The sequence below is a fragment of the Bos taurus genome, chromosome 2 (assembly GCF_002263795.3).
Source record: "Bos taurus isolate L1 Dominette 01449 registration number 42190680 breed Hereford chromosome 2, ARS-UCD2.0, whole genome shotgun sequence".
In the NCBI taxonomy this organism is placed as follows: domain Eukaryota; kingdom Metazoa; phylum Chordata; class Mammalia; order Artiodactyla; family Bovidae; genus Bos; species Bos taurus.
Window position 1 is genome coordinate 55,341,305 of NC_037329.1, and position 27,830 is coordinate 55,369,134.

At 35.9% G+C, this 27,830-nt stretch overlaps 1 protein-coding gene across 1 annotated transcript in view; it reads left to right on the forward strand.

Moving 5' to 3' along the window:
* The window catches only part of LOC132343034 (low-density lipoprotein receptor-related protein 1B-like), a 1,281,806-nt gene that overhangs the window by 730,237 nt on the left and 523,739 nt on the right, over window positions 1–27,830 (forward strand). The window contains exon 3 of the mRNA XM_059878471.1: window positions 13,165–13,302. Coding sequence (XP_059734454.1) covers window positions 13,165–13,302 — 138 coding nt within the window. The remainder of the gene's footprint in view (window positions 1–13,164; window positions 13,303–27,830) is intronic.

Genomic DNA, 27,830 nt, shown 5'->3' on the forward strand with positions numbered 1-27,830 from the left:
CTCTATTTTGGTGTATGTTTACATTTTTCTACAAAAAAAGTTACAGAAAAAAATGGAGCTGTTTTTAACCTGGGATGGTGTAAGCCACTGATTGGGACTACATTAAAAGGTGGTTCAACATTAAGGTAATGTTTGTTAACAGCAAAAAACACAACTCACAGTGTAATTACATCAACCGATTATATTTACTCATATTTTATAAATAAATAAGTGAATGAAAGTGAAAATCAAAAAAAAATTTAAAAAAATGATCTAATATCAGGAAAAAAGAGAAAAAAAAAACATATAAAGAATAGATACATTGAAAGAAATAAAGGAGCATTTAAAATACTTAAGTGACAACAACTTTTTAATCATCCAAGCAATTTCCCCTGTTAGCACTGGGTTTAATAAATGGCAATGCTACAATGAAAGTCATTCTTAAAACAGTGTTTTCATTTATTTTCTTATCTATTTGCCCTTAAGTGGAAAGTCATAAAGCAAGACAGTCCATTGGCCTGATAAAGTTATTTCAAAAGCTGTAATTAATGGTACCAATGCTTTGGTTATGTCCATACAATATTTTCATTTACCAATTTTGACTGTATTCTAAATGATCACAGTTCTAGTGCAAGAGAATATTATGACTTAACCTATATTTATTTGTTGGATTCAAGGGTTGACAGTCAAATTAGTAAAATTCGTTTGATATATTCTAAAGTTAGCAGTGCACACACACAGAGAAATACAGAGCTCTCTATCTTAATATAGCAGTTTTTCCAGATATGATACAGAAGTTTTTAGTAAGAATCTTAACTAACCACCTGTTTATTCATACTCATAATAGCAGACACAGTGGCATCTTTGGTTGTAGCAGAATTACTTTAATACTGTACAATCTTTAGTAGGTGAGCAGGCATGCTTTTCATACATTAAATATATAAATAAAGCTGTGTACATTAGATGTAAGGAATTTTCATATACTGAGAATTCTGAAGAGTAAGGACAAAAGAAAAAGGATTTTTAAACCTTAGAAGTTATCAAAGCTGCAAAATATCCTTCCCCAAGGCCTTTAAAAATAGGACAGATGTCAGAGATGGCTTGGGGTAGTGCAGCTGGACAAAATCAATCACCTTTACATCTCTTCCAGTTCTTGAATCTTCACAACATCCATTTGAAATATGTAGACACACAAGCCATTACTGGAACCCCTTTTACAAAGAAATTACTTAACTTGAGTGAGTTACTGGTAGAGAGAGTGCACATGTATCTTTAGAGGTTCTTATTCATATTCCTGTATCCTTGATTTTAATCATAAAGATTACTTTAACAAATTATATCAATTAATATTATTTTATTTAGAAGTTGAAACTCATAAATCCAATTTTAATTTTCTTTAAAAATACTATAAATATTATTTCTTTGAAATACTATAAATTTCTTTCATCCTTTCTATTTAAATTAGGATATCAGTCTGTCAGGGGAAGTAGCTCTTAAACAAAAATAAATTATCCCTGAAAATAAAAGTAGTATCTTATGAAATATAGTTCTAGGAAAGTTGTATTAGAACTGTAAAGACATCATGAAATCTGATATTATGCTTAATATTGAACAGATATATGATATTAAATACTTTCACATTATGTACTTGTTTCCCAAAATAACATGAAGCAAATAATGTGGTTTAGTACATGCTCCACAGTTTCCAGAAGCATCCCATATTGCTGTTAGCTATTTTGATTTCTCAGCTGTGAAAATTATAATAGATGTTATAATGTGCTATTTCCATACACTTAATTGCATAAAAATCACCTTTTCTCCTTAAAAGACGATTGTCTGTAGTATTTCCAGGAAAATGGATATAATTGTATATAAATGCATTCTTTTAAAAGTTTTTTATCTAATAGAGATAGAAAAGTTTAAGTATTTGCAATCACATTAATAGTATTCCAGAAATCTCTGTATATTGCTTAAAGACACTAATTTTTTAAAAAAGATTCTAGGAAAGTTAATTTAAAGATATTTTAATTTCCTTATATTTTCATGGTTTTATTAATATATAATTGACATCCAGCACTGTATGAATTTAAGGCATATAGCAAAATGATTTGATTTACATACATCATGAAGTGAATATCACAGTGTATAAAGTCCTGTATTCTAAATTGTATTTTATAGTTTATTTACAGTGTTGTGTTAGTTTCTGATATACAACAAAGTGATTCATTTTTACATATACGTATATCCATTCTTTTTCAGATTCTTTTCCCTTATATGTCACTACATATACTGATTAGAGTTCTCTGTACTATACAGTAGGTCCTTATATATATATACCAGAGAAGGCAATGGCACCCCACTCCAGTACTCTTGCCTGGAAAATCCCATGGATGGAGGAGCCTGGTGGGCTGCAGTCCATGGGGTCGCTAAGAGTCAGACATGACTGAGCGACTTCACTTTCACTTTTCACTTTTCACTGTCATGCATTGGAGAAGGAAATGGCAACCCACTTCAGTGTTCTTGCCTGGAGAATCCCAGGGACAGGGGAGCCTGGTAGGCTGCTGTCTATGGGGTCACACAGAGTCGGACACGACTGAAGTGACTTAGCATAGCATAGCATATATATATATACAGTAGGTCCTTTATATATAGTAGTGTATATTTGTTAATCTCAACGTCCTGATTTATCCCTCCCTGCCATGTTTCCCCTTTGGTAACCATAAGTTTGTTTTCAGTCAGTGAGTCTGTTTCAATTTTGTAAATTAAGTTCATTTGTATAATTTTTTTTTAGGTTCCATGTATAGTGATAACATGACATTTGTCTTTCTCTCTCTGATTTACTTCACTTAATCTGTAGGTCCAACCATGTGACTTCAAATGGCATAATTTCATTCCTTTTTATGGCTAATATTCCACTGTATATGTACCATGTGTGAGGGTTCTCTTTTCTCCACATCTTTGCCAACATTTGTTAGTTTTGTTTTTTTTTTTTTTAAAGCTCTGGTCCTTCTTACAGGTATGGGGTAACACTGTACTGTGGTTTTGATTTGAATTTTTCTGAATACTGAACTTGAGCATCTTCATGTGCCTTTTCACCATCAGTATGTTTTCCTTGAAAAACTGTCTATTCAGAACTTTTGTCCATTTTTTAACCAGATGGTTTGTTTTTCTGATGTTTAGTTGCATGAGCTCATTTTATATTTTGGATATTAATTCCTTATTGGAGATATATTTTGCAAATATTTCCTCCCATTTTGTAGGTGGTCTGTTTTGTTGTTAGTTTCCTTCACTATACAAAAGGTTTTAGGTTGATGTAGTCCATTTGTTTATCTTTTCCCCCTTGCTTGAGGGGACATGTTCAAAAAAATATTGCTAAAGGCTGATGTGAGAGAGCATACAGCCTAAGTTTTCTTTTAGAAGTTTTATGGTTTCAGGCCTTACATTTAGGTCTTTGATCCATTTTTAATTTATTTGTGTGCAAGGTGTGAGAAAGTAGACTAGGCTGATTCTTCTGTATGTAACTGTCCAGTTTTTCCTAACACTGTCATAGAAGCTGTCTTTATCTCGTGTATATTTTTGCCTCTTTGTCATATATTGATTGTCCATAGAGTTGTGGGTTAATTTCTGGGCTCTCTATTCTATTCCATTGGTGATTTTTTGTTTGTTTGCTTGTTTTTTATTTTGCTGCCAGTAATGTACTTTTTTGGTTATCATAGGTTTGTAGTGTAGTTTGAAAGCTTCCATATTTAAGGCAGTTGTCACAAAGTCTTAGAAGTGATGGGGTCTTAATTTTTAGAAATAGAATATCTTCACAGGATTCAATATTCAAGGGTCAAATATTGTAAGGGTGCCTATCAATAGAAATGATTCTTATGTTCCTCTATGTTTTGTGTTTTAATCAATACTAGACTGGGGTCGCTGAGAGTAGGACACAACTGAGCGACTTCACTTTCACTTTTCACTTTCATGCACTGGAGAAGGCAATGGCACCCCACTCCAATATTCTTGCCTGGAAAATCCCAGGGACAGAGGAGCCTAGTGGGCTGCCGTCTATGGGGTCGCACAGAGCCGGACACGACTGAAGCGACTTAGCAGCAACAACAGCAGCAGACTTTAATAGAACTTGAGTTTCAAATAATTCTTCAAATTATGATCATGCGATCCTTATGAAAATCATGTGATATAGGCACTAATATTACTCATGTTTTTCAAATGCAAAAAAAATTTTCAGTGAGGTTAACTACTTCAGTTCATTTCAGTTCAGTCTCTCAGTCTTGTCTGACTATTTGCGACCCCATGAACTGTAGCATGCCAGGCCTCCCTGTCCATCACCAACTGCTGGAGTTTACTTAAACTCATGTCCATTGAGTCAGTGATGTCATCCAACCATCTCATCCTCTGCTGTCCCCTTCTCCTCCCACCTTCAATCTTTCCCAGCATCAAGGTCTTTTAAGATGAGTCAGCTCTTTGCATCAGGTGGCCAAGTATTGGAGTTTCAGCTTCAACATCAGTTGAACACTTCCAATGAACACTCAGCACTGATCTCTTTTAGGATGGACTGGTTGGATCTCCTTGCAGTCCAAGGGACTCTCAAGAGTCTTCTGCAACACCACAGTTCAAAAACATAAATTCTTTGACACTCAGCTTTCTTTATAGTCCAACACTCACATCCATTCATGACCACTGGAAAAACCATGGCCTTGAATAGATGGACCTATGTTGACAAGTAATGTCTCTGCTTTTTAATATGCTGTCTAGGTTGATCATAATTTTCCTTCCAAGGTGTAAGCATCTTTTAATTTCATGGCTGCAGTCACCATCTGCAGTGATTTTGGAGCCCAGAAAAATAAAGTCTGACACTGTTTCAACTGTTTCCCCATCTGTTTCCCATGAGGTGATAGGACTGGATGCCATGATCTCAGTTTTCTGAATGTTGAGCTTTAAGCCAACGTTTTCACTCTCCTCTTTCACTTTTATCAAGAGGCAAGAGCCTCTTCATCACTTTTTGCCATATGGGTGGTGTCATCTGCATATCTGAGGTTATTGGTGTTTCTCCTGGCAAACTTGATTCCAGCTTGTGCTTCATCCAGCCCAGCGTTTCTCATGATATACTCTGCATAGAAGTTAAACAAGCAGGGTGACAACATGCAGCCTTGACGTACTCCTTTTCCTATTTGGAACCAGTCTGTTGTTCCATGCACAGTTCTAACTGTTGCTTCCTGACCTGCATACACATTTCTCAGGAGGCAGGTCAGGTGGCCTGGTACTCCCATCTCTTTCAGAATTTTCCACAGTTTATTGTGATCCACACAGTCAAAGGCTTTGGCATAGTCAATAAAGCAGAAATAGATGTTTTTCTGGAATTCTCTTGCTTTTTCGATAATCCAGCGGATGTTGGCAATTTGATCTCTGGTTCCTCTGCCTTTTTTATAACCAGCTTGAACATCTGCAAGTTCATGGTTCATGTACTGTTGAAGCCTGGCTTGGAGAATTTTGAGCATTACTTTACTAGCATGTGAGATGAGTGCAATTGTGCAGTAATTTGAGAATTCTTTGGCATTGCCTTTCTTAAAAATTGAAATGAAAGCTGACCTTTTTCAGTCCTGTGGCTACTGCTGAGTTTTCCAGATTTGCTGGCATATTGAGGGCAGCACTTTCACAGCATCATCTTTTAGGATTTGAAAGAGCTCAACTGGAATTCCATCACCTCCACTAGCTTTGTTCATAGTGATGCTTTCTAAGGCCCACTTGACTTCACATTCCAGAATGTCTGGCTCTAGGTGAGTGATCACACCATCGTGATTATCTGGGTCGTGAAGTTCTTTTTTGTACAGTTCTTCTGTGTATTCTTGCCACCTCTACTTAATATATTCTGTTTGTTAGGTCCATACCATTTCTATCTTTTATTGAGCCCATCTTTGCATGAAATGTTCCCTTGGTATCTCTAATTTTCTTGAAGTGATCTCTGTTCTTTCCCATTCTATTGTTTTCCTCTATTTTTTGCATTGATCACTGAGGAAGGCTTTCTTATCTCTCCTTGCTATTCTTTGCAACTCTGCATTCAAATGGCTATATCCTTTCTGTGCTTTTTGCTTCTCTTCTTTCACGGCTATTTATAAGGGCTCTTCAGACAGACATTTTGCTTTTTTGCATTTCATTTTCTTGGGGATGGTCTTGATCCCTGTCTCCTGTACAATGTCAGGAACCTTAGTCCATAGTTCATCAGGCACTTTGTCTATCAGATCTAGTCCCTTAAATCTATTTCTCACTTCCACTGTATAATTGTAAGGGATTTGATTTAGGTCATACCTGAATGGACTTTCTGGTGACTCAGACGGTAAAGTGTCTGTCTACAATGTGAGAGAACTGGGTTCGAACCCTGGGTTGGAAAGATTCCTTGGAGAAGGAAATGGCAACCCACTCCAGTACTTCTTGCCTTGAAAATCCCATGGACAGAGGAGCTTGGTGCAGGCTACTCTCAATGGGGTCACAAAGAGTTGGGCACGACTGAGCGACTTCACTTTCTTTCTTTGAATGGTCTAGTGGTTTTCCCTACTTTCTTCAATCTAAATCTGAATTTGGCAATAAGGCAACTAATACATGGCAGATAAAAACTCTAATTCAAGGTTTTTGTCTCTAAACCACATAACCTTTCCACTATTTCCTTTTTTTTTTTTTCCCACAGAAGAAACTTGATAGAGAGGCCAGATCTTGAAGGATTTTACTGGGTGGTGAAAAAGAGATGGTTTTCACATGATTATACTACATACCAAAAAATTTATAGGTGGGAAAAATTTGGTGTATTTTAGGGAGTTGAATGATAAAAAAGAATCAATGGAGTATGTTGTTATTCATTCGTCCAGTTGCATCCGACTCTGTGACCCCATGGACTTGCAGCATGCCCACCCTCCCTGTTCCTCACCATCTCCCAGAGTTTGCCCAAGTTCTTGTCCACTGCACCAGTGATGCCATCCAGCCATCTCATCCTCTGATGCCTCCTCCTTCTGCCCTCAATCTTTCCCAGTGTCAGGGACTTTTCCAATGAGTCGACTGTATAGAGTATAAGTACTGAAAATAACTGTATATAATGTAATGGTGGTTAATTGTGAATAATGCTAATTTAGTTTCAACTAGAACATGAAATCAGGCCAAGGAGTTTAGATTTCATGTGGTCAGTAATTATAAATATCAAGAGCTTGAGAGAAGTCTTTGGGTGAAATTTGTTTTGTTTTGTGAAATCAATTCTGAGAATGCACTGATTATTTTAAAAAGGTAACTTCTAGTATATTAAAGAAAGTTCAGTTGCTAGAAACTTCATTCACCAACTGAATATTGAACATTGTTTATTCAGTATCAGGCAGTATACTAAATGTTAAGAGAACTAAATATTCCTTTACTGGAGAGAAAGAGAAGTTTATAAAAGAGCATCTATGAAATGCATCTAAGTATGTTCATGGAATGGTATAAATAACAGTAGTGTGACAAGAGTTTTCAGTGCATGAACAATAATGGAGGAAAGTATGGCTAAGAGAGCAGAAGTCTGCTCAGCTTTTGAAGGATGCTGTATGCCTCTGGCTTTACTGTTAGTGTGACCATCAGGAGGACCTGGGGAGAAGCTCAGCAGGGTTGGAAGCAGAGGCTGGAGTGAGAGGGAATGCAGCAGGTGCAGTTTAACAGTTGAAATACATAAATATCACCTCAAGGAACATTCAGTCAGAAAAAGCAAATTTATTCTTGAGGGTAGGTTTAAAATAAACTGAGTGAATAGCAGACAGAAGTTAGGACTATTGGAAAGATAGAGATAGGGAATACCATTAAACAAAACAGCAAGTATTGATAGGACAAAACTCCCAGAGTGTAAGGTGACATAGTGTAAGGTGTGTGTGTGTGTTAGCCACTCAGTTGTGTCTGACTCTTTGTGATCCCATGGATGGTAGCCCACCGGGCTCCTCTGTCCATAGAATTCTCCAGGTAGAAATACTGGAGTGGGTTGCCATTCTCTGCTCCAGGAGATCGTCCCGACAAAGGGGTTGAACCCAGGTCTTCTGCATTCAGGCAGATTCTTTACTGTGTGAGCCACCAGAAAAGCCTGGAAAGATTAAACTTTAGAGGAAGAATTGATACAGATCCTGCTAAGATGTGATGATGTAGTGACAAGGGCAGATATTTAACCATATCTGTCATTATAAAAGAAAAACCTCCACTCCTTCATAAAATGCACCATCTCAATTATTAGTCAGAAAGGACATTTGATGAGATTTATGTCTTCCATTATCACTTTTTTTCTGAACAGAGTAGATGTTTATGTTTGAAAATAATTTGAATATTTAAGAACATGCAGATGAATTGTGCTATCTTGCTTAATACTAGAAGGCTTATTTGTGAAATGAGGTTCAGTTAAAAAAAATGAAAGCTATTTCAGCTAGTTGGGTAAAGCTTATAAAAATTTAAGATACAGATACTATTCTTCTGTGTTGTATATTTTAAATCCTACTCATAATAGGGTTTTTCTGTCTTATATTTAATTACTGTATTTTAAATTCTGCTATATTGCTCTGGTTACCTAAAATTAGATTTGAGGGACTAGGAATGTTTTCTAAATGTGAATTACTGACAAGTGAAGTGATTCTCTCACCAGGACTCCCATCCTTGTTAAAATTTTAAGAGTCTATACTATTTTGAAATTTCTCATGTGCTGCCCTGTTATCACAGCACCTCTCTCTTATCCCCCCACAATCTTCATAATTAGTAATTAAAGAGATAATTCTGGGTATATTTGATAGCCGCTGACCCTCCTCTTTGCTATGTCCAGATTATAATTGCTGGTTGTGAAAAGTTCTGAGTGGCCAAAAGTCCTCATGAGATGAATTATTTAATGTAACATTGACATATTCTGGGAAGTCCATACAGCTTCCATGCTGCTTCTTGTCACAGGTATACAGGGAGAAGTAGTGATCAGAGTGAGTTTTCTAATTTTAGGATTGACTAAAGGAGCCTCAGGGGATACACACAGCATTACGTCTTAATGTTCATTGGGAATCAAGATAGATTATTCCCCAAAGCACCTACACCGTATACCCATGTTGCCTGGTTTCAGTTGAGAATTTGAGGCAAGCATTGCTATTTTTCAAACTGCCCCATCTCTACTACGTTTTCAAGAAAGACAGCAACAACATTCTGGCTTTAGAAGTTTTCCAACTGAAGTATACCAGAGCTGGTCAAAGAGGTTTAAGATATTGATTCCCTCAATTTTGAGGGTAATCGTCAAGGTCTGGGGCAACCTCTATAATTATTCTGTGAATAGTTTCTGCTCTTTACTTCAGTATAATTTGCAAATTTTCTTTGTCTTAATATGTTTTGTTATGAAAATTTGGGGAGAATTGATGAAAGTGCAGTCCATCTTCGGAGAAGGCAAAGGCACCCCACTCCAGTACTCTTGCCTGGAAAATCCTATGGATGGAGGAGCCTGGTAGGCTGCAGTCCATGGGGTCGCTAGGAGTCGGACACGACTGAGCGACTTCACTTTCACTTTTCACTTTCATGCACTGGAGAAGGAAATGGCAACCCACTCCAGTGTTCTTGCCTGGAGAATCCCAGGGACAGGGGAGCCTGGTGGGCTGCCGTCTATGGGGTCGCACAGAGTCGGACACGACTGAAGTGACTTAGCAGCAGCAGCAGCAGTAGCAGCAGTCCATCTTGCAGCTGTCTTATCAGTTACTGAGCATGGATGGGAACCAAGACAAGAGCATATCAAAGATGAGGAAAGTAATTATAATCCATCAATGAAGAAACCAATTAACTCTTTCATTTTTCTAAACAAATTTCATTTTTGTCATTACATTATTGGTAGAAAGAATTTAATAGTTCTATATATTCCTTTTGAGAAACCCAGATATTTTTCTTATTTTCTAAAAATTTGTAAATAGCTAAGCCTTTCATCTTGATACCAGATATGCATTTCACTCCTTCTGTCATGTTCATTAGTTATCTGACCATCTTAAAATTGAAAACTCTCACATGTATTTGAGTCAACAAACATGTTGCTTTTAGAAAAATCTGGCTTTTTAGAGCTACTTAGTAATTTTTGGTGTCTAACTCAAGATTTTTAGTCTCCTGGTTTATAAAGTGTTCTTTGGTAGGGTTATTTTTGAAATTTTTACAGATATCTAAATATAACTGTCCCAAACACTACTTTGACATTTATGCAAGGATGCATTTTTTCAAATTTTAAGAATCAGCTTATTAATTTAAAAAAAAGGCAGCTTTCTTGTGACTACTGGTCATAGCTTTTCAAAATTTTATTAGTTTATAAATTATAAAAATGATTTATATTTAAAATTTTTATTTTAAAAATGCATTTATATTAATCTTCAAATATAAGATTCAGTAGGTAGAAACCCTCAGTAAAAAGAGTTTCACTTGCTTTAGTTCCTATAATTTGGATTTAAATATGTATATATTTTTTAAATTTGTGTGTATACATATATACATATGTATGGAGAAGTATATTTTTAAAATATTGATACTCAAGTTACAGAGACATGTTTCAGTAATATGAATTGTACATTTGTATTTGACAGAAGTAATACCCTTGTATAGTGGTAATTTTATAATATAAATGAAGAATACAGGGAATCCATTAGTAGTAACATTTAAGCTAGTGAAACTACAACAGAAAAGTTTGTTTACATCTGCCAAACACAAATGGTTGAAAGCTGTTTTAGCATCAGAAAAAATCACATATATCTAGAATACATATTTGATAAGGCATTTCAAAAAACATATATTACTTTTGGCAACTCCAGCTTTCTTTTTTCCAGCTTTCTTTCTTTTTTTTTTTTTTTTGCTTACATAGTATGTTTAGTTTCTTTTTTCTTAGTTTTCTAGTGCTAGTATATAACGGTCTTCTGCAATTCTAACAATTTTTACACATCCTAGAAGATGTTAGATTGGCCTTTTCATTATTGTCATTATTCTGCCTCACTAAATAAAGTCTCTTGATGAAAGTGAAAGAGGAGAGTGAAAAAGTTGGCTTAAAGCTCAACATTCAGAAAACGAAGATCATGGCATCCGGTCCCACCACTTCATGGAAAATAGATGGGGAAACAGCGGAAACAGTGTCAGACTTTATTTTTTGGGGCTCCAAAATCACTGCAGATGATGATTGCAGCCATGAAATTAAAAGATGCTTACTCCTTGGAAGGAAAGTTATGACCAACCTAGATAGCATATTCAAAAGCAGAGACATTACTTTGCCAACAAAGGTCCGTCTAATCAAGGCTATGGTTTTTCCTGTGGTCATGTATGGATGTGAGAGTTGGACTACGAAGAAGGCTGAGCACTGAAGAATTGATGTTTTTGAATTGTGGTGTTGGAGAAGACTCTTGAGAGTCCCTTGGACTGCAAGGAGATCCAACCAGTCATCCTAAAGGAGATCAGCCCTGGGTGTTCTCTGGAAGGAATGATGCTAAAGCTGAAACTCCAGTACTTTGGCCACCTCATGCGAAGAGTTGACTCACTGGAAAAGACTCTGATGCTGGGAGGGATTGGGGGCAGGAGGAGAAGGGGACGACAGAGGATGAGATGGCTGGATGGCATCACCAACCTGATGGACATGAGTTTGAGTGAACTCCAGAAGTTGGTGATGGACAGGGAGGCCTGGCGTGCTGCGATTCAAGGGGTGGCAAAGAGTCGGGTATGACTGAGTGACTGAACTGAACTGAAATAACGTAAAGCATATTTTTGAGCTGTTTTTTTTTTTTTTTCTTTAGGGCCTTGAAATAGAAAAGAAAGTTATAAGATGTGTTTACTAAAAGGCAATTCACCTTCTTAGAACATTATTAACTACATTAATATCAATCACTTATTTAGTGCTTACCAGGAAAAATACTAAGAACTTTTGATATACTTCTTGTAACAACCTGGTAAAATACAAAGTATAACTTACCCAAGTTACTCAACTAATAGAACCAGAAACTGGACTCAAGAATCTGGCTCTAGATTCTCCTCTACAAGAATCTCGACTGCATTGCATTTATTTACGTGTTTAACACATATGGAATTCCTCCTCTGGGCCTACATCCCATAATGCTTAGTGCTTTGCCATGAGTGACTATTGATCCTTGCAACCCAGGTAGACTCAGCTGGCAGTTCCATTTACAGATGAGAAAACTAATGTTAAATTGATTAAATAATGTCCCATAGATATTAACAAAACTGATTATAAATCAGAAGTGTGTCTTGAGTGAAACATCTGGGTTATTTCAATAATCAGTGTCAGATTAATACATGACTACAGTCCTGTGGTGTGACTGTACTTTGGGTTTGAGAGAGCTTGGCAAAATTAAAAATCATTATGGGAAATTTGGAAGATGCCTATAAAACAAGTATAAATAGGAATTTAGCAACCTGAAATTGGATATAGCAATATACAGTGTGAATGTTTGATAAAAACTTGTAATTGATGAGCTTGAAGAAAAATCTTGATGTTCTGAGTTAAGTATATCTTTAAAAATGCAAGGGATGACTATATAAAGTGCAGTTACCACCAGTAGGTGAACTCAGTGAATGCACCCTGTTCATCTGCTCTTTAGAAAATTCTTTTGCTTGATAGTTACTCAGTTTTAAGACTTTTTTAAAAACAAAAGACTCCAGATAGAAGTATAAAGCTAGCTGTTCTCCATACTTATAAAGATTAAAAGTATAAAATAAATCTAAGGTGGACACAGTTCATTTAAGTTCCACTGAAACCTTTTTGTTTATGTTACCTGATATAATTCTAAAAAGAGCCCTGCCAACAAGTTGCCATTATATGAATTTCACATTTGAGGTATCTTACATGGTTTAAGTATCTTTCCCACTTATCTAAGGATAAGAGATAGAACAATAAGTCAAATCAACCCTTAGATTTTCAATTCATGCCTATTTATGGGTTGAAAAATAATTGTTTTTAATGCATTATTTGACAAAAATGCACCTTTTATTTCCTATGCAGCTTTTAAAATTTAATTTTTTAAATACATAAGCTAATTTTGATGTCTCTGATAATCAGTACTGGTCTCTGGTAGGATTTTTCATTGTTTTGTTTTATAAGTTTATGCTAACAATTTATTGTGCTTGATAGTTTTGGAGTTGAAAAACTTAAGCTAACCCAAATCACGGTGTTCCTTCCTACAATTTTTCCAGGTCCTGAGGAGGTAGAAACCAAGTGCCCCTGGAATCACATTGCTTGCCTTGGTGCCAACAAATGTATTCATTTATCCCAACTGTGCAATGGCGTCCTGGACTGTTTAGATGGATATGATGAAGGAGTACACTGCCGTGGTGAGTCCATTTGCAGAAAAATGCAACTGAAATACTGAATTTTTCATAGTTTTATTGAAAGTTCAAAGAGAACGTATAACCTGTCTTGTCTTTCAACCCCAGCTTTATCAGTTATTGAGAAAGCATGAGTTTAATTGCCAGAGACATTCAATATGCATTTCAAAGCTGTGACTATTGTGCTTTATTGAAAAATGCTATCAGAAGTAAAAACACATACACACACACACACACACATTTAGACTTTGAAGTTGGGCTCTTAAACAATCATGTATTTCCTAGCAAGGAGTGCTTTTGGGCAAAGGACAAATGAGAAGTCTTTGTCACAGTAGATTGATACCATACATAAAAACATGTTCCCTCTGAACTGTTACTTATACTAAGATTATTTGAAGTAAAACCCCTGCAACCAAATATTTTAATAGAATGTATCATGAAAAATGTCCCCTTAATATTATTTCCATGAAGTTATACTATTAACTTTCTATAATTTTCCTTCTTTTTACAAGTCTACATTCTTCAGTGGTCAAGGGTTTACCTATATACTCATGATGGGTGTAACTAGATCTTAAAACTTATAAAAAGTTAATTGGTTTGGGAAGCAGGGATAAAATGTTAAACAAAGAAACAGGGAAAAGTTGAGGATTAAGGTAAGGATCCTGATGTGGAAACAGAATCAAGCTATCAGTCAAGTGAATCTGTTTTCAACTTGAAATAGAGAAAGAACCCACTGGATCAGAAGTCTCTAACTCATATTCTAGCACGTTGAATGTGACAATATGTTTACTGAAACTGTCAGAGCAACCCGTCCTTCATGTTGGAGTCAGTAAAACTATAAGGAGTAGAAAGAACTGTAGAAAACTGGAGATGCATATCTGGTATCTGGACAGACTCACTAAATTGATGCCATTTTGGAAAGGTCCTTGGTCACCAAAAGTTCCAGTTTTTCAGGAGGAGCTCCACTTATTTATGTGCATTAAGTGTTCAAACTTAGCTACTGCTTTTTAAACATTGCATGGTGAGCAATGAACAGGCTTAACACAACTTGTCTGGAGACCTGACAGAACTTACTGGCTGCCATTTTCCCACATTTGGACTGAAATAACCTGGACTCAAAACCAGAGATGGAGAGATACATTAGAAAAAGAGTAAATCTTAGTTTAGAAAGGTAATTCAAAATAGAAAGGATGTCGAGAAAGCGTAGATCAAGTATGTTGCGAGGTCTTTTCCTTCTTTCTAATGTAATGTCCAATTACTCTGGCTCTGTGGACAAATTCAGACTGAGAAGTTAAAGGTCTTTCTTCTTTGGTAGTATTTCCTTTCTTAGCCTTGAACTCTAGCAGGGTCACATAAGAAGCCAGTGGATTCTTAGTTTCAGTTATAAACATAAGTATAATAATAAGAAGAAATTTTCCTTTTATTTAAAGACTATGACAGGTTTTCCTTTTTATGATTGTATAGTTTTAAAGATAATGTTAATAGAAGGTAAATTAGTGAATTACAAGGAAATAGAAGTTAGAATTTAATTTTCTTTTCAGAAATAAACTGTATTTTCTAGAACCTAATTCTGTCCTCCTTAGTTTTAATTCAAGTTTTTTATTACATTTAAAACAAAATTCCAGATAGACATGTGTGACTAAGCTTCTTTAAAGACTGAAAATCGTCACATTGCCAAATACTTCCTCAGAGGTGATTATGCAAATTTGAATATCTTTCAAACATATTTCAATTACATGGATCATATGAAAATATAAATGAGTTCTCTAATAAAATCTAGAGTTGTGATTTAATGAAGACAGGGATATATATATATATATATATATATATATATATTAATAGTAAAACAAGGGATCAAATAAAAACAAAATATCAGTACAAAAATAAAATGGCATTAAATATATGTTGATTCTTGGGAAAAGTACCATATAATTCAGATTGAAATTTAGGGGATATAGTTGCTTACACTTCTATCTTTTCCTGTTCTAATTCAAGTTTCCAGCTGTTTCAAGTTTCACATCTTTATCACAAGTGGTGATATTTTATTTTTTTATTTTTAATTTGCCAGTAGGGCACTGATTGTACCACTTTGGCCTTTTTAATATTTCTAAATTTAACCAAATAAAGTATTCTAAAATACCTAAATAATGCATGACCTATGGTGGACTTAGAAATAAGGGAAAGTATATTTGGATCTCTACCTGTTATTTACCTTAGTAGAGGGATTTTCTTCTATTTCTGTGGGCTTGCACAATGACATAGAATGCTAGGATCAAGATGACTGAGTGATACTGTGATTCCAGAGTCAGTGGTTTAACAAAACATTTCTGCCTTGAGAAAAGAAAATTGGGAACATGTTTGTCTGCTTGTTCAGGTAAAGTGCCCTGAACTCTATCATCAGATAGAAAGAACACCAGCTTTATCATATGTATGTGGTTTGTGTTTAGAAAAGATGTTTGATTGTAGGCAAAAATATATCATGAGAATTGAGTGTATTTTCCCACCTTCAGCCTTCCTCCTGATTTTGAGTCACACTCAATGAAGAGATGTTTTCTCAAGGGTTAATTAGGACCTAATTAACATCAAGTCTCTAAGGACTTTTTTACTTACTAGAGACATAAAGAAATATATTAATTCAAACACTGCATTAATTTTTAGAAATGCTTTCCTTTGTAGAAAAATTCTGTCTAAATCACTTCTATCTCCATTGCTTTCTTTTTGTTGCATTCTGAGCACATATTCTAGAGCAGGAAATGGCAACCCACTCCAGTACTCTTGCCTGGAGAATCCCATGGACGGAGGAGCCTGGTGGGCTGCAGTCCGTGGGGTCAAAAAGAGTCAGACACGACTTCACTTTCACTTTCACTTTTCACTCTCATGCATTGGAGAAGGAAATGGCAACCCACTCCAGTGTTCTTTCCTGGAGAATCCCAGGGACAGGGGAGCCTGGTGGGCTGCTGTCTATGGGGTCACACAGGGTCGGACACGACTGAAGTGACTTAGCAGCAGCAGCAGCAGCAGCAGCAGCAGAGCACATACTCTAAATAATTACAAAGCCTAATATATGATTCAAAGATGGATATGTTTCCTTTTCCTCATAAAAGATCCTGAGTACACTTGTAATATATTTGTGACCCTTGTGAAAATTAATAAGGAGAAAAGTTTAACAATTTGGAGGTGATAGTTTGGTCTTGGGAATGCTTTTGTATCAACTGAATTGTTTTCTGAATGGTTTCCTAGAAAAATCAATTTCTTCTTGGTAAGGATAATGAAAAGATATCTATTATTAATGATTTTCTATAACACTGATGTTTTAATTTCCATAATTTAGCTTCATTTAAAGAAAGAAAAATGGACTTTTGTATATGGGTGTAGCTGTACGTAGGAATGTGCTTATAAAAATTTTACAATAGGAAAGTTCAAAATCTCCACATTGTATTAAAAAAAAAATCATGTCTTCCTACATAGTATTTAATATGGGTGGTAATATCACTATCTAAATTGCATGAATAATGAAAACACATTATATACATACAGTATGATGCCTCTCAACACAGGATGTTGTTGCTTAGTTGCCAAATAATTTGTGGCCCCAACTCTTTGCAACCCTTTGGTCTGTGGCCCACTAGACTCCTCCATCCATGGGATCTCCCAGGCAAGAATACTGGAGTGGATTGCCCTTTCTTTCTCCAGGGGATATTCCTGACCAAGGGATCAAACCCACATTACTGCATTGGCAAGTTTATTCTTTACCCCTGAGCCACCAGGGAAGCCCTGGTGGGAAATATAGGATATTTCCACAAAATTCCTCACAATCATATAAAGAAGTGAACAAATTCAACTAACAGAGACCAAATGAACTGAGATGTATCAAAACACTTTTAATATTTGCCATCCTTAAGGTAATTCCTTTTGTTAATATTTAAAGAAGCTGTGAGGAAGAGAAACCCTCTTTTTATTCACAATCCTGGTTAGATTACGTTTGCAGTGCAAAATGGTCGTTTATTTAGATGCTCATGGGACTGACAGTCTCTGTGGCCCTATCTGCTCTTACTCTATTAAAAGAATCTGAGAACTCTTCCGGTTACTATGAAAAGGAAGTCTATCTTCTGTGGCCCTAGAAAAAGTGATTGTGGTTGCTTTCCAGTAAACATTTCAATTTCCTTTTAAATTCAAGGGGATAAAGTATGTAAAGAGTCTATTAAAACTAATCAGGGAATGAAACTCTGACATCTGAAAAGCTCCCTACCCAGACAAACAAGTATGCATACATAGACACATGTACTGTTCTTTTCTGATCTTTCTATACTAAACCTGTTCCTACATGATTCTCAGTGTATAATATATTCATTTAGTGTGTTTGATCAGGAATCAAAAGAAGAATAAGATTCTCTTAAGTATTATCTAACTCCTTGAAATAATGCATATGAAGAAATTTTAAAATTCCATTTAATTATTTTACTTGCCAATTGGAATATACATTTCCTTATATATGCAATTACATTTTTCTCTATCCACAATCTAACCTATATGTATTTATTTTAATGTATTTAATTTAGATACCAACTCATATATAAAATTTTATTTATTTTGCTTTCATATTGATCTTCATAAAACTAGATTCTTATGAGAAGATGCCAAAAAATCCTGAATATGATTTACAAACTAAAGGCTTTCTCAAAATGGACCAGGATAAATGCCAAACCTTATTATCTATATTGATTCACCATAGGAAAATTAGTCACCCTTAAAACTTCTTGTGTGAATCTCATATATTCTAAATATTCCAAAAAGAAATTAATCTAGCCCAGTTAATTAAAATTAATATATTTGGCAATATTAAATTTAATAAATATAATAAAATAATTAGGAATTAATTCTTAACACAAATTCATGACTCTGTTCTCTCATTTTTACAGAAAGGAAATATTTTATCTCGTTATGACACATTAGTCATTACAGCACTGACTTCCAAGCAGCACAAGGATAGCTTGTAGCTCCCAAAAGGGGCTTCCCTGGTAGCTCAGTAGTAAAGAATCTACCTGCCAAACGAGGAGACGTGAGTTTGATCTCTGGGTTGGGAAGATACCCTGGAGAAGAAATGGCAACCTGCTCCAGCATCCTTGCCTAGAAATCCCATGGACAGAGGAACTTGGTGGACTACAGTCAATGGGTTGCAAACAGTCAGACATGATTTAGTCAACAGCAAAAAAATAACTAAAAAGAAAGAAAGGAAAGAATGAATTTAGTGAATTTGATAAAGAAAACACATGCATTTGGTACATTTTGTTGTTTTTACTTTCATTTTATTGTATGAATGAATCTTCTTCAATTTCCATTTTAAAAGTTCCTGTTGAAAAGTATTGCTAGTCTCTTTCTAAATTAAAATGAGTTCACCATGCTACATACAGAATGGAATTTCAGCATGCAGAATCCGATAACAGAGGTATGGAGAAGACTGAAAATTGCAAGCAGTGTTATGCAAAGTGTATCTGTCAGCAACATAAAGCTTGACACATGTGGAGGGAAACTTCACAGTGTGTACTCAGTCACCTAAAACATTGGTTGAGCTAGAAAACAAGCAAACTGGAATTAGCCAGAAGGACCTGGGTTTGTGTGCTCAGACCACTTTTGATTACTAAAGCTCCTACAACTTAAGAGTGAAAGTGAAAGTTGCTCAGTCCTGTCTGACTCTTCGTGACCCCATGGGCTATATAATCCATAGAAATTCTCTAGGCCAGAATACTGGAGTGGGTAGCCTTTCCCTTCTCCAGGGGAACTTCCCAACCCAGGAATTGAACACAGGTCTCCCGCATTACAGGCAGATTCTTTACCAGATGAGGCACAAGGGAAGCCTACAACTTAAGAGTAGATCCTGCTATATTCTTTTCCTTGTATTGGCTTGTGTTAAGGTAATCAGATAGTCTCAAATCTATCTTAAGTGTAAGCATTTCCTCCAAAGAGCTTAGCTTAATTAATTTAGTTCAGTGAAAGGCTATGATCCTTAACATTGGTTGGTTTCAGGGCCAAATGAATGCTTCTTTAAAGCAAAGGAACAGTTCTTAGAAAGAATAGATCTTCTACAATGTATTATTCCTCTGCAAGACTATTGTATATATTAACGACACCTATATGAAATTAGGATAGTATACTTTGTACAGACTATTCTAACTACACATATATAGATGTGTGTATACATATGTATATACACACAAATACATAGGTACACATATATATGTACACATATAGGTACATATATATACACATAAGTATATATATTTATTTTTCAGAGTTTTAGTTTTTAAAATTCTGCTTAATTAGAAAGACACTTTTCAACACTGATTTATCAGATATAATTATAAACTAATCCTGCTAAAGAAAATTGGATTTCAACTTTGAGCTGTTTGAATATGTTGACTTCTAGAGATAGTTAACTAGCTAACTAGATACCTGTGGCGGAAAATGATTAAGTCATTTGGTTCAGCATAATCTAAGATTGTTTTTTGGAAATGAATCCTTTTGTAGTGGACTGACATGTTTGATTAATGTTAGTATTATTTTTGTAAAATAGAAAAAAATAGTTCATAGACCTAATAGCTTAAAATGATCTAACATTGAAGGATCTAGCTTAAAACAAAGATATTCTTTATTAAAATATCATCTCAAATTCTATATCTATCTCTCTTCCTCAAATAGTTTCAAACTAACAAACTATTTCCATATTTTTTGACCAAATCTTTTCTGTGGTGATAATCCTGGTGCATTACGGACCTTCAGTTAGTGTTAAATTGTACTCTAGTTCCAGGTGATTTTACTCTATTGAAGTAGATGCAAGTCAAACATGGATCCACAACTCACACCCAATAAAGTATTTATTTTGTTTGCTTAATATCTATAGAAGAAATGTCAGTTGCTTGACAGACAGCTTTACTCCTTGGTTCAAAGAACTCCTATTATACCTGTGTCTCAAACATAACAGCCTCTTAGATTGAAGGCCTCATGAAACCATAGAAAGTCAAAGAATCAGGTTTCCCACACCCAGTAATCTCTCCCCCACAGAAGAGAGTTGTTAAGAGTCCCCACCAATTTTGGAATTGTTAATTTATATGAATATTCATGCACACTGGGACTCATCATTTATCTGGATCTTTCCCTCACCATCTTTTTCCTGATATGATAGAAAACAAAGAATAGTCTGTAAGAAACAATAAAGGGTATGAGGTCAAAATGGGTAGTATTCTAAATGTACCAGTAGAAACACAGTAAAGCTTTCCCTATATTCAATTCATGTATTAACTTCAGTAAATGTTGATTGAGCATTGACAGTATTCCAGATGCTTACCGAAACCCTAGGGATATAGAAAATCCTATTTTCTGCCTTCATGGAATTCACATATCTGAATGGAGGAAGGTAAAAATGTCTGAGGAAGAATAAAATGAGGAGCATCTAATTCAGCTTTGGAGGATGCAGGAAAATTTCCCAAGAGAGTTGATCTGCATCTCACTCTAGGAGTTGAGTAGGCAAATGAGGGAAGGAAGAACATTTCAAAAGTCAGGAACTATATGGACAGAGACACAAGTAAGACATCATTGCACACTCAAGACAGTTCTATGCTATTTGCTAAGTTTGAAGCATAGCATCATGAGTGGAGAGAGATGAACTTAAAGCTGAAGAAATACTTGGTCCAGACCTGGAGTGGTTATGTTTGAATAAGTATATGGTGTTTAGTTGCCAAGTCTTGTCTGACTCTTTTGTGATTCCATGGACTATAGCCTACCAGGCTTCTCTGTACATGGGGTTTACCAGACAAGAATACTGGAGTGGGTTGCCATTTCCTTCTCCAGGGGATCTTTTTGAAAAAGGGATCGAACTGGCATCTCCTGAATTGGCAGGTAGATTCTGTACCTCTGCGCCACCAGGGAAGCCCAGGGATGTTGTATGACCCACTTAAAATGCATTGCATATAACTGAAAAGAAAAAGACTATGAAAAATGACACTAGGATATATTCTCAATGATATTATAAGGATGTTATATAATGCTGTTTTATAATTAAACATATGAAGACTAGCTTGTTGCATATATGTATTAATAGCTATCTAACTTATTCTTCAAAGTTTAAAATGCGTTTTTATAATCATGAAATTTTGAGCTATCCAGCCATCTATCCATTCACATTGATCAGTTTCTAAAACAAGGTGTGTTAAGTGTTATTCTTTAATGTGTCACTTTGATGAATTTCATATAAGGCAAAGTCAAAATAGATGACATGGGGAGCCATATTAAGTGAATTATTTTTAGACAAGAGCTAGTTACTGGGAAACTGTACTCAACTACATTAAGCAACTGAAATCCCATCTTTAGCAAGCTACCAAAAGACTAACTTAGTTGATGCCTAAGTTTTATCCTCTTGTATCTTAACTTTGGGAAATATATGCCTGTTTCAGTATTATTCAAAAGTATTAATTACAACAAACTGTCACTCAGTTCTCTACTCAGCCTCAAATATAAGGCTCAATCCCCTATGATTCCTTATTTGGTTTTTGACATAAGCAGCTTGATATTTGAAAAAGTAAGGAATTAATGCAGGTAGCTAAGGTTGAATGGGATCCTCAGGAGTCACACAGTTTGAGAGTAGTTTAAATACTGTGACCTTGAGTTTTCATTTGCAGTTTTGACTAGTGGGCCTTAACACATCAACTCAGAGAGATGCATGAAATTGTCATGCTTCAGCGTCCCTTTCTGACCTGCTCTTTAAGCAGCAAGACGGCTTGTAGAAAATCTACTGAAAACCATTTTGAACTAACTATTTGTTCCCTGTCAGTTTTATTAATTGATTGAACAGGAAAAAAAAAATGTGCTGAGTGAACAACAAGGGGAAAAACTATGTAACAAGTTTGCAGGATTGAATGTTTCAATTTTACTCCTGGCTCTATCCTCTTGAGAAAATTTGTGCTTTCATTTGATGAGGAATGTGGAAAGGAAATGCAGAAGTTCATTTTAACTCTTTAAAGTAGTTTTGCAATATTACAAATAGAAAGTTTTCTTTTTAAAAAACTCTTTAAGAATTTGACTTTCATAGTGGAATCTGGAAGGAAAAAGAAGAAACTTTCCAAAGTCATTCAGTGGAAAAAGATTACATTTTGAAGTAAAAATCAGCACTGTGCCATTCCGTGAGAAGTAACTAATAAACAGAAGATTTGAGATGTGTTAAATTCCATCTGAAATTTTAAGAAATCTTACAGAATTCTATAGACAGAGATTTTCACATTTTACAGCCAATATTTTCAATTCTGAATTTCTAATCTGTTCAAAATTGCAGAACAAACTATTTCAGTTGCCTTTTCTTTGATCCACTGTTATCACTTATATAGAAAACTATTCCATGGAATTATATAGGTATTAATATCATGACAACTGAATATCTCACTTTTAAAACAACATTCAGAGAAACAAAGTAGCCATGAGAATTGTGACTTCAGAACTCCCCATAATCAACCCATAATCAAGTGTAACTATTATTTGTATTTTACTCATGTGAATATATACAGAAATATGCATTTGTATTTTAAGTTTCTCCAGACTTTTCTGCATCTATTTGTATATTTGAGTTGTGACACAATAAACTCAGTAAACATTAATCTTTGTGGGGGAAAAACACCACCCTGTTTTATTTGCACTAATGGAGAATTTGCATTCTAGCTTCCCAATCGGTTTTTGATTAAGAGAATGCATGGGATTTGAAGTTTTATTTCAAATGAGACCTCTCTATGACACAAGGGATTGTACACCAGGGCAGGCAACCCGCTGTGGTTGTAGAAACCATAATATGCCAACCAAAATGAGATCACTCTGATCACAGGGCTTCTTCTGAATTAGGTCAGTGTGACCAGAGCCAAGCTTGAGTGTTAGATCTAAGGAGAATGGGAAGGACAAGCCCCAAAGTGCACTTTCAGTTCCATTAGCTGAAACCTGTGATGTGCTCTCCTTCACACTATAGGTGCAAAACCAAGAGTGCCAAGAAAAAAATCTATACAGTTCAATAAACAGCTTCGAGATTTATCCCATATTCTCAGAACAGAAGCACAGAGAACACAAATAGTCTAATTTTTAGTTAGCCACATTAAATATTACTTAAGATAGCTCTAAGAAATTTGGAGAGATATATTAGTAAGTATAAAATGCTCTTAAATCTAAGTAGTTTCTATACAATATGTAAATATTATACACAAATTATATATAAATTATATATAAATTTATTACCTGTAACCACACATAGAAATATTAATATAAGCATGTGAATATATATTCTATTAGATTTCCCTGGCCTGTGTCTATTGGACATCTAGTTGAAATGCTTATTTTAGGAAATTGTAAATATATATATATATATATATATATCTTTATGCATTCCACCTATGTTGTGGTCCACTTATTCCTGTTTGTTAAAACCAATGTAATACAATGTTTTTACTAGTCATATACTTACTTTGAGTGCTGTGAAAAAAAGGGAAAATTGCTCAGTCGTGTCTGACACTTTGTGATCCGATGAACTGTGTAGTCCATGGAATTCTCCTGGCCAGAATACTGGAGTGGGTAGCCATTCCCTTCTCCAGGGGATCTTCCCAACCCAGGTATTGAACCCAGGCCTCCAGCATTACAGACAGATTCTTTACCAGCTGAGCCACCAGGGAAGAGCAAGAATACTGGAGTGGGTAGCCTATCCTTTCTCCAGCGGATCTTCTCAACCCAGGAGACAAACCGGGGTCTTCTGTATTACAGGAGTGGATTCTTTACCAACTGAGCTACCAGGGAATCCTGGCAAATTGAGTTCTGTGTCCTACTCCCAAATAACATCCATTTCCTTTCTTATAAATCGGATTTGGATTCTACTCATTTAAACTAATTAAGCATAATGAAGAAAAGAATCTGCCTGTAATGCAGGAGACCCTGGGTTGACTCCTGGGTCAGGAAGATCCTCTGGAGAAGGGACAGGCTACCCACTCCAGTATTCTTGGGCTTCCCTGGTGGCTCAGCTGGTAAAGAATCCTCCTTCAGTAAGGGAGACCTGGGTTTGATCCCTGGGTTGGGAAGATCCCCTGGAGAAGGGAACGGCTACCCACCCCAGTATTCTGTCCAGGACAATTTGGGCAGGACCGAGCAACTTTCACTTTCAAGTATATTTGTGATCAGAGCCTAGGAATCTGTCCTAACACAGTATAACTTACCTTTTCAGGGTAATTTTTCAGTGAACGTATGTCTTAGTTTAATTCATCTTTTTTTTCCCCCTACATATGTGTCTTATACCCCTAAGAGACTGCAAGCAACTAAACAAACTTATGGTGGTACAGTGGTAAAGAATCTGCTTTCCAACACAAGAGATGAGACAAAAGAGACATGAGTTCAGTCCTTGGGTGGGGAAGATCCCCTGGAGTAGGAAATGGCAACCCTTTCCAGTATTCTTGCCTAGACAATTCCATGGACAGAGGAGCCTTGTGGGCTACAGTCCATGGAGTCACAAAGAGTTTGACATGACTGAGCAACTGAACACACACACAAACTTACATTTAACTTCTATCTAAATCATTTCCTATCAAGGACACAATCAACTGGGCAGAGAAGACAAACACAGGAAACAGAATGATGAAGTGCAGAATTGCATGGGGCAGTGCAGAATAACCGGAGAAGGCGATGGCACCCCACTTCAGTACCCTTGCCTGGAAAATCCCATGGACGGAGGGGCCTGGTGGGCTGCAGTCCATGGGGTCACTAGGAGTCGGACACGACTGAGTGACTTCACTTTATTTTTTCACTTTCATTTACTGGAGAAGGAAATGGTAACCAACTCCAGTGTTCTTCCTTGGAGAATCCCAGAGACGGGGGAGCCTAGTGGGCTGCCGTCTATGGGGTCGCATAGAGTCGGACACGACTGGAGAGACTTAGCAGCAGCAGTAGCAGTGCAGAATAACTCACAATGTGTACTTCACTGTATGCCGGAAATATTGACCTCAGTGTGCTCTTTGTCAAGAAGATTCACTTCTGCATTCTACCTAAAGTAATTTGCTCTTTTCAGTTTTGTTTCTTATTTACTAGAAATATCTGCAAAATGCAAAAGGGATGCAAAGTTCTCCTCCGTGATTATAACTACAAATTGAGAAGCTGCAATAATTTTTTCTCAGTGTGAAACAGAAATGTAAGATAATAGGGCCGAAAGGGACTTTCAGAGGTCATCGGGTCCATCCATTCGCCTTTAGGCTGATTTGAACCCAAACTTGTGTAGACTGATTGCCGTCTTCCCAATTTTGACAGCCTCCGGGAGAGAAATCCTAACCACCATTTTTAGTAACACAATCAGTGCTTAGAAGTTTGCACTCTGAGCAAATGCTTAGATATTATATTGTAAAATTCCCTACACCCTCTCAATTTTTAGCTTTACTTCTCCATTAGATTTAGATTCTGTATTCCTGTGGCTTAATCGTGTTTTTCTTATGCTTCTCCACATATCCTTAAATTTTCAAAATCTCTAAAGTTAGAAACTATCCATCCCCCAAAACCAAGTGTGTGTCTTGACTAGTGTAATTGACTGACCTAGCTCCCAACTCCTATGACTCTCTTTTCATTTTCCATTCTTTTTACATATTTGTATACTTAGTGTTGTCTTGCTCACTCCTGTTGTGTCAGTTAGGAATTGAATTTGGCTGTGACAAACAGATCTTTAAAAAGTCTGATAGAGAAAGGTGGTGATTCATTTTCTCTTGTAAAAAATGTCTAGTGATGTAGATGATCCATAGCAGGTAAGGTGAGTTCAGGGCATGCCTGATCTGTACCCCAGACTCCTGCATTTCCCTTCTGCCATTGTGTCACTTGCCTACAATCCTCAAGGTAGACCAGCAGTCATAGATGATTGCCACAGCTCCAAATGTCACATCTATATTCTAGGCAGAGGAAGAATAAGATATCTCTACCAAGCCAGTCAACCACCTTCTTTAGGAACTTTACAGAAGCTTAATCTGTGAATTTGTATCTCTGTGCCATTGGCCAGAATTTTAACACACAACCAACTTCAACTGCACAAAAGATTGAAAGATGTAGTTTTTCCACTGTGCAAACATTGCTTCAGTGAACTTAGATTTGAACAAAGCGGATAACGGATATTTGGTAGCAACTAAAAGTTTTTGCTATACATGATTTAATAGAACAATCAGAAAATTGATTACTCACCAAATAAGTGTTTCAGTTGTCAGCTGAGAAATTATTCACAGCCTGAAAATTGACAGTTATGTTTTATTCTGTGGCAGCATCTCAAGTAACCCTGAGAGAACTGTTCTAAGAAGATGGGGAGGGGGGACAACTAGGATATATAGGAGTTTTGAAAAAAAGGGCAGACATTAAGAACAAAAGGCTATTGTTAAAGAAAACACAAAATCTCAAATTAAGGAATTTAGTACATTTCTATTTAAGGGAAGATACAAGAGTCTGGGCTCACTTAAATCATGCCTTTTGATATGCACTTTACCTACCTAGGGCCAGTATCCTATATTTTCCCATCCTGAGTTTCCTCAGGGCTCATTGTAAGGAGTGGCTACAGTTTGATGACTGCTAGATGGCAGGTATTCTTTTCCTTTCTGAATTCCTTCAGGGCTCACCAGCTCACGTTGGCTTCCATCTATGATGACGGTGGTATTCTTTCTTTACTAATATGGCAGGCAATATTACATGTATCCATTTATTATTTCACTTATCACAGTTGTATTGTGTTTGATAAACCTACAAGAAGATTCTAAAGGACAGAGAGCAGGACCTCAGCTGGTGCTATGGCTTTGAAAACCAGGAAACTGAGAGGTTTATACATATTAAACAAGCCTTTTATTCCAGATACAATATTGTATAAATTAATAAAATTATTCACTATACCTGGGAACTATAGGAGAAGGGTCAGGATGTACTATAATACAGAGTTCCAAATATCTGGACTGAATGTTTATAGAGAATATTTCCTGAGGAGTCAGTAAGGAATGGCTGCAGCCTAAGAAAGACGCCAGATATGGGAGAAAGGTTTATAGAGGAAAGATACTCTCTCCTTCCCATTCTCTCAATATTTTTTCCTTTCTTATACATTTTTTTCTCTTCCCTTTATACTGTCCCTGCATCTTAAACTTTTTTAGCTTTTACATTTTTATTCCTTCAAGTTTAGGCTTAAACTTGAAATGTATTAGCTATCTGAATTTCAAAATCTTTTCTATTATTTCACATCTCTGGTCAGCCAATCCTATTTCATCATTTCTTTTTTTACTATATGACTTGTCATCATATATAAAATTTTGTTTAATATTTTGAGAATATCAAATTATGTTAAACTTCTTTGCCTTCTCATTCTCTCCTTGACTGTAAATTTCCTTTTTGCTTCGTTTTGCTTTACAGAGACTATGATAGTCTCCAAGTAACTAAATATACCTCAGCTGTATTAATGCTTTTGACTTTTGTTTTGAAGGGTCTAATTACTTTCTCTTCAAATTCCAAATTCTATCTGGTGG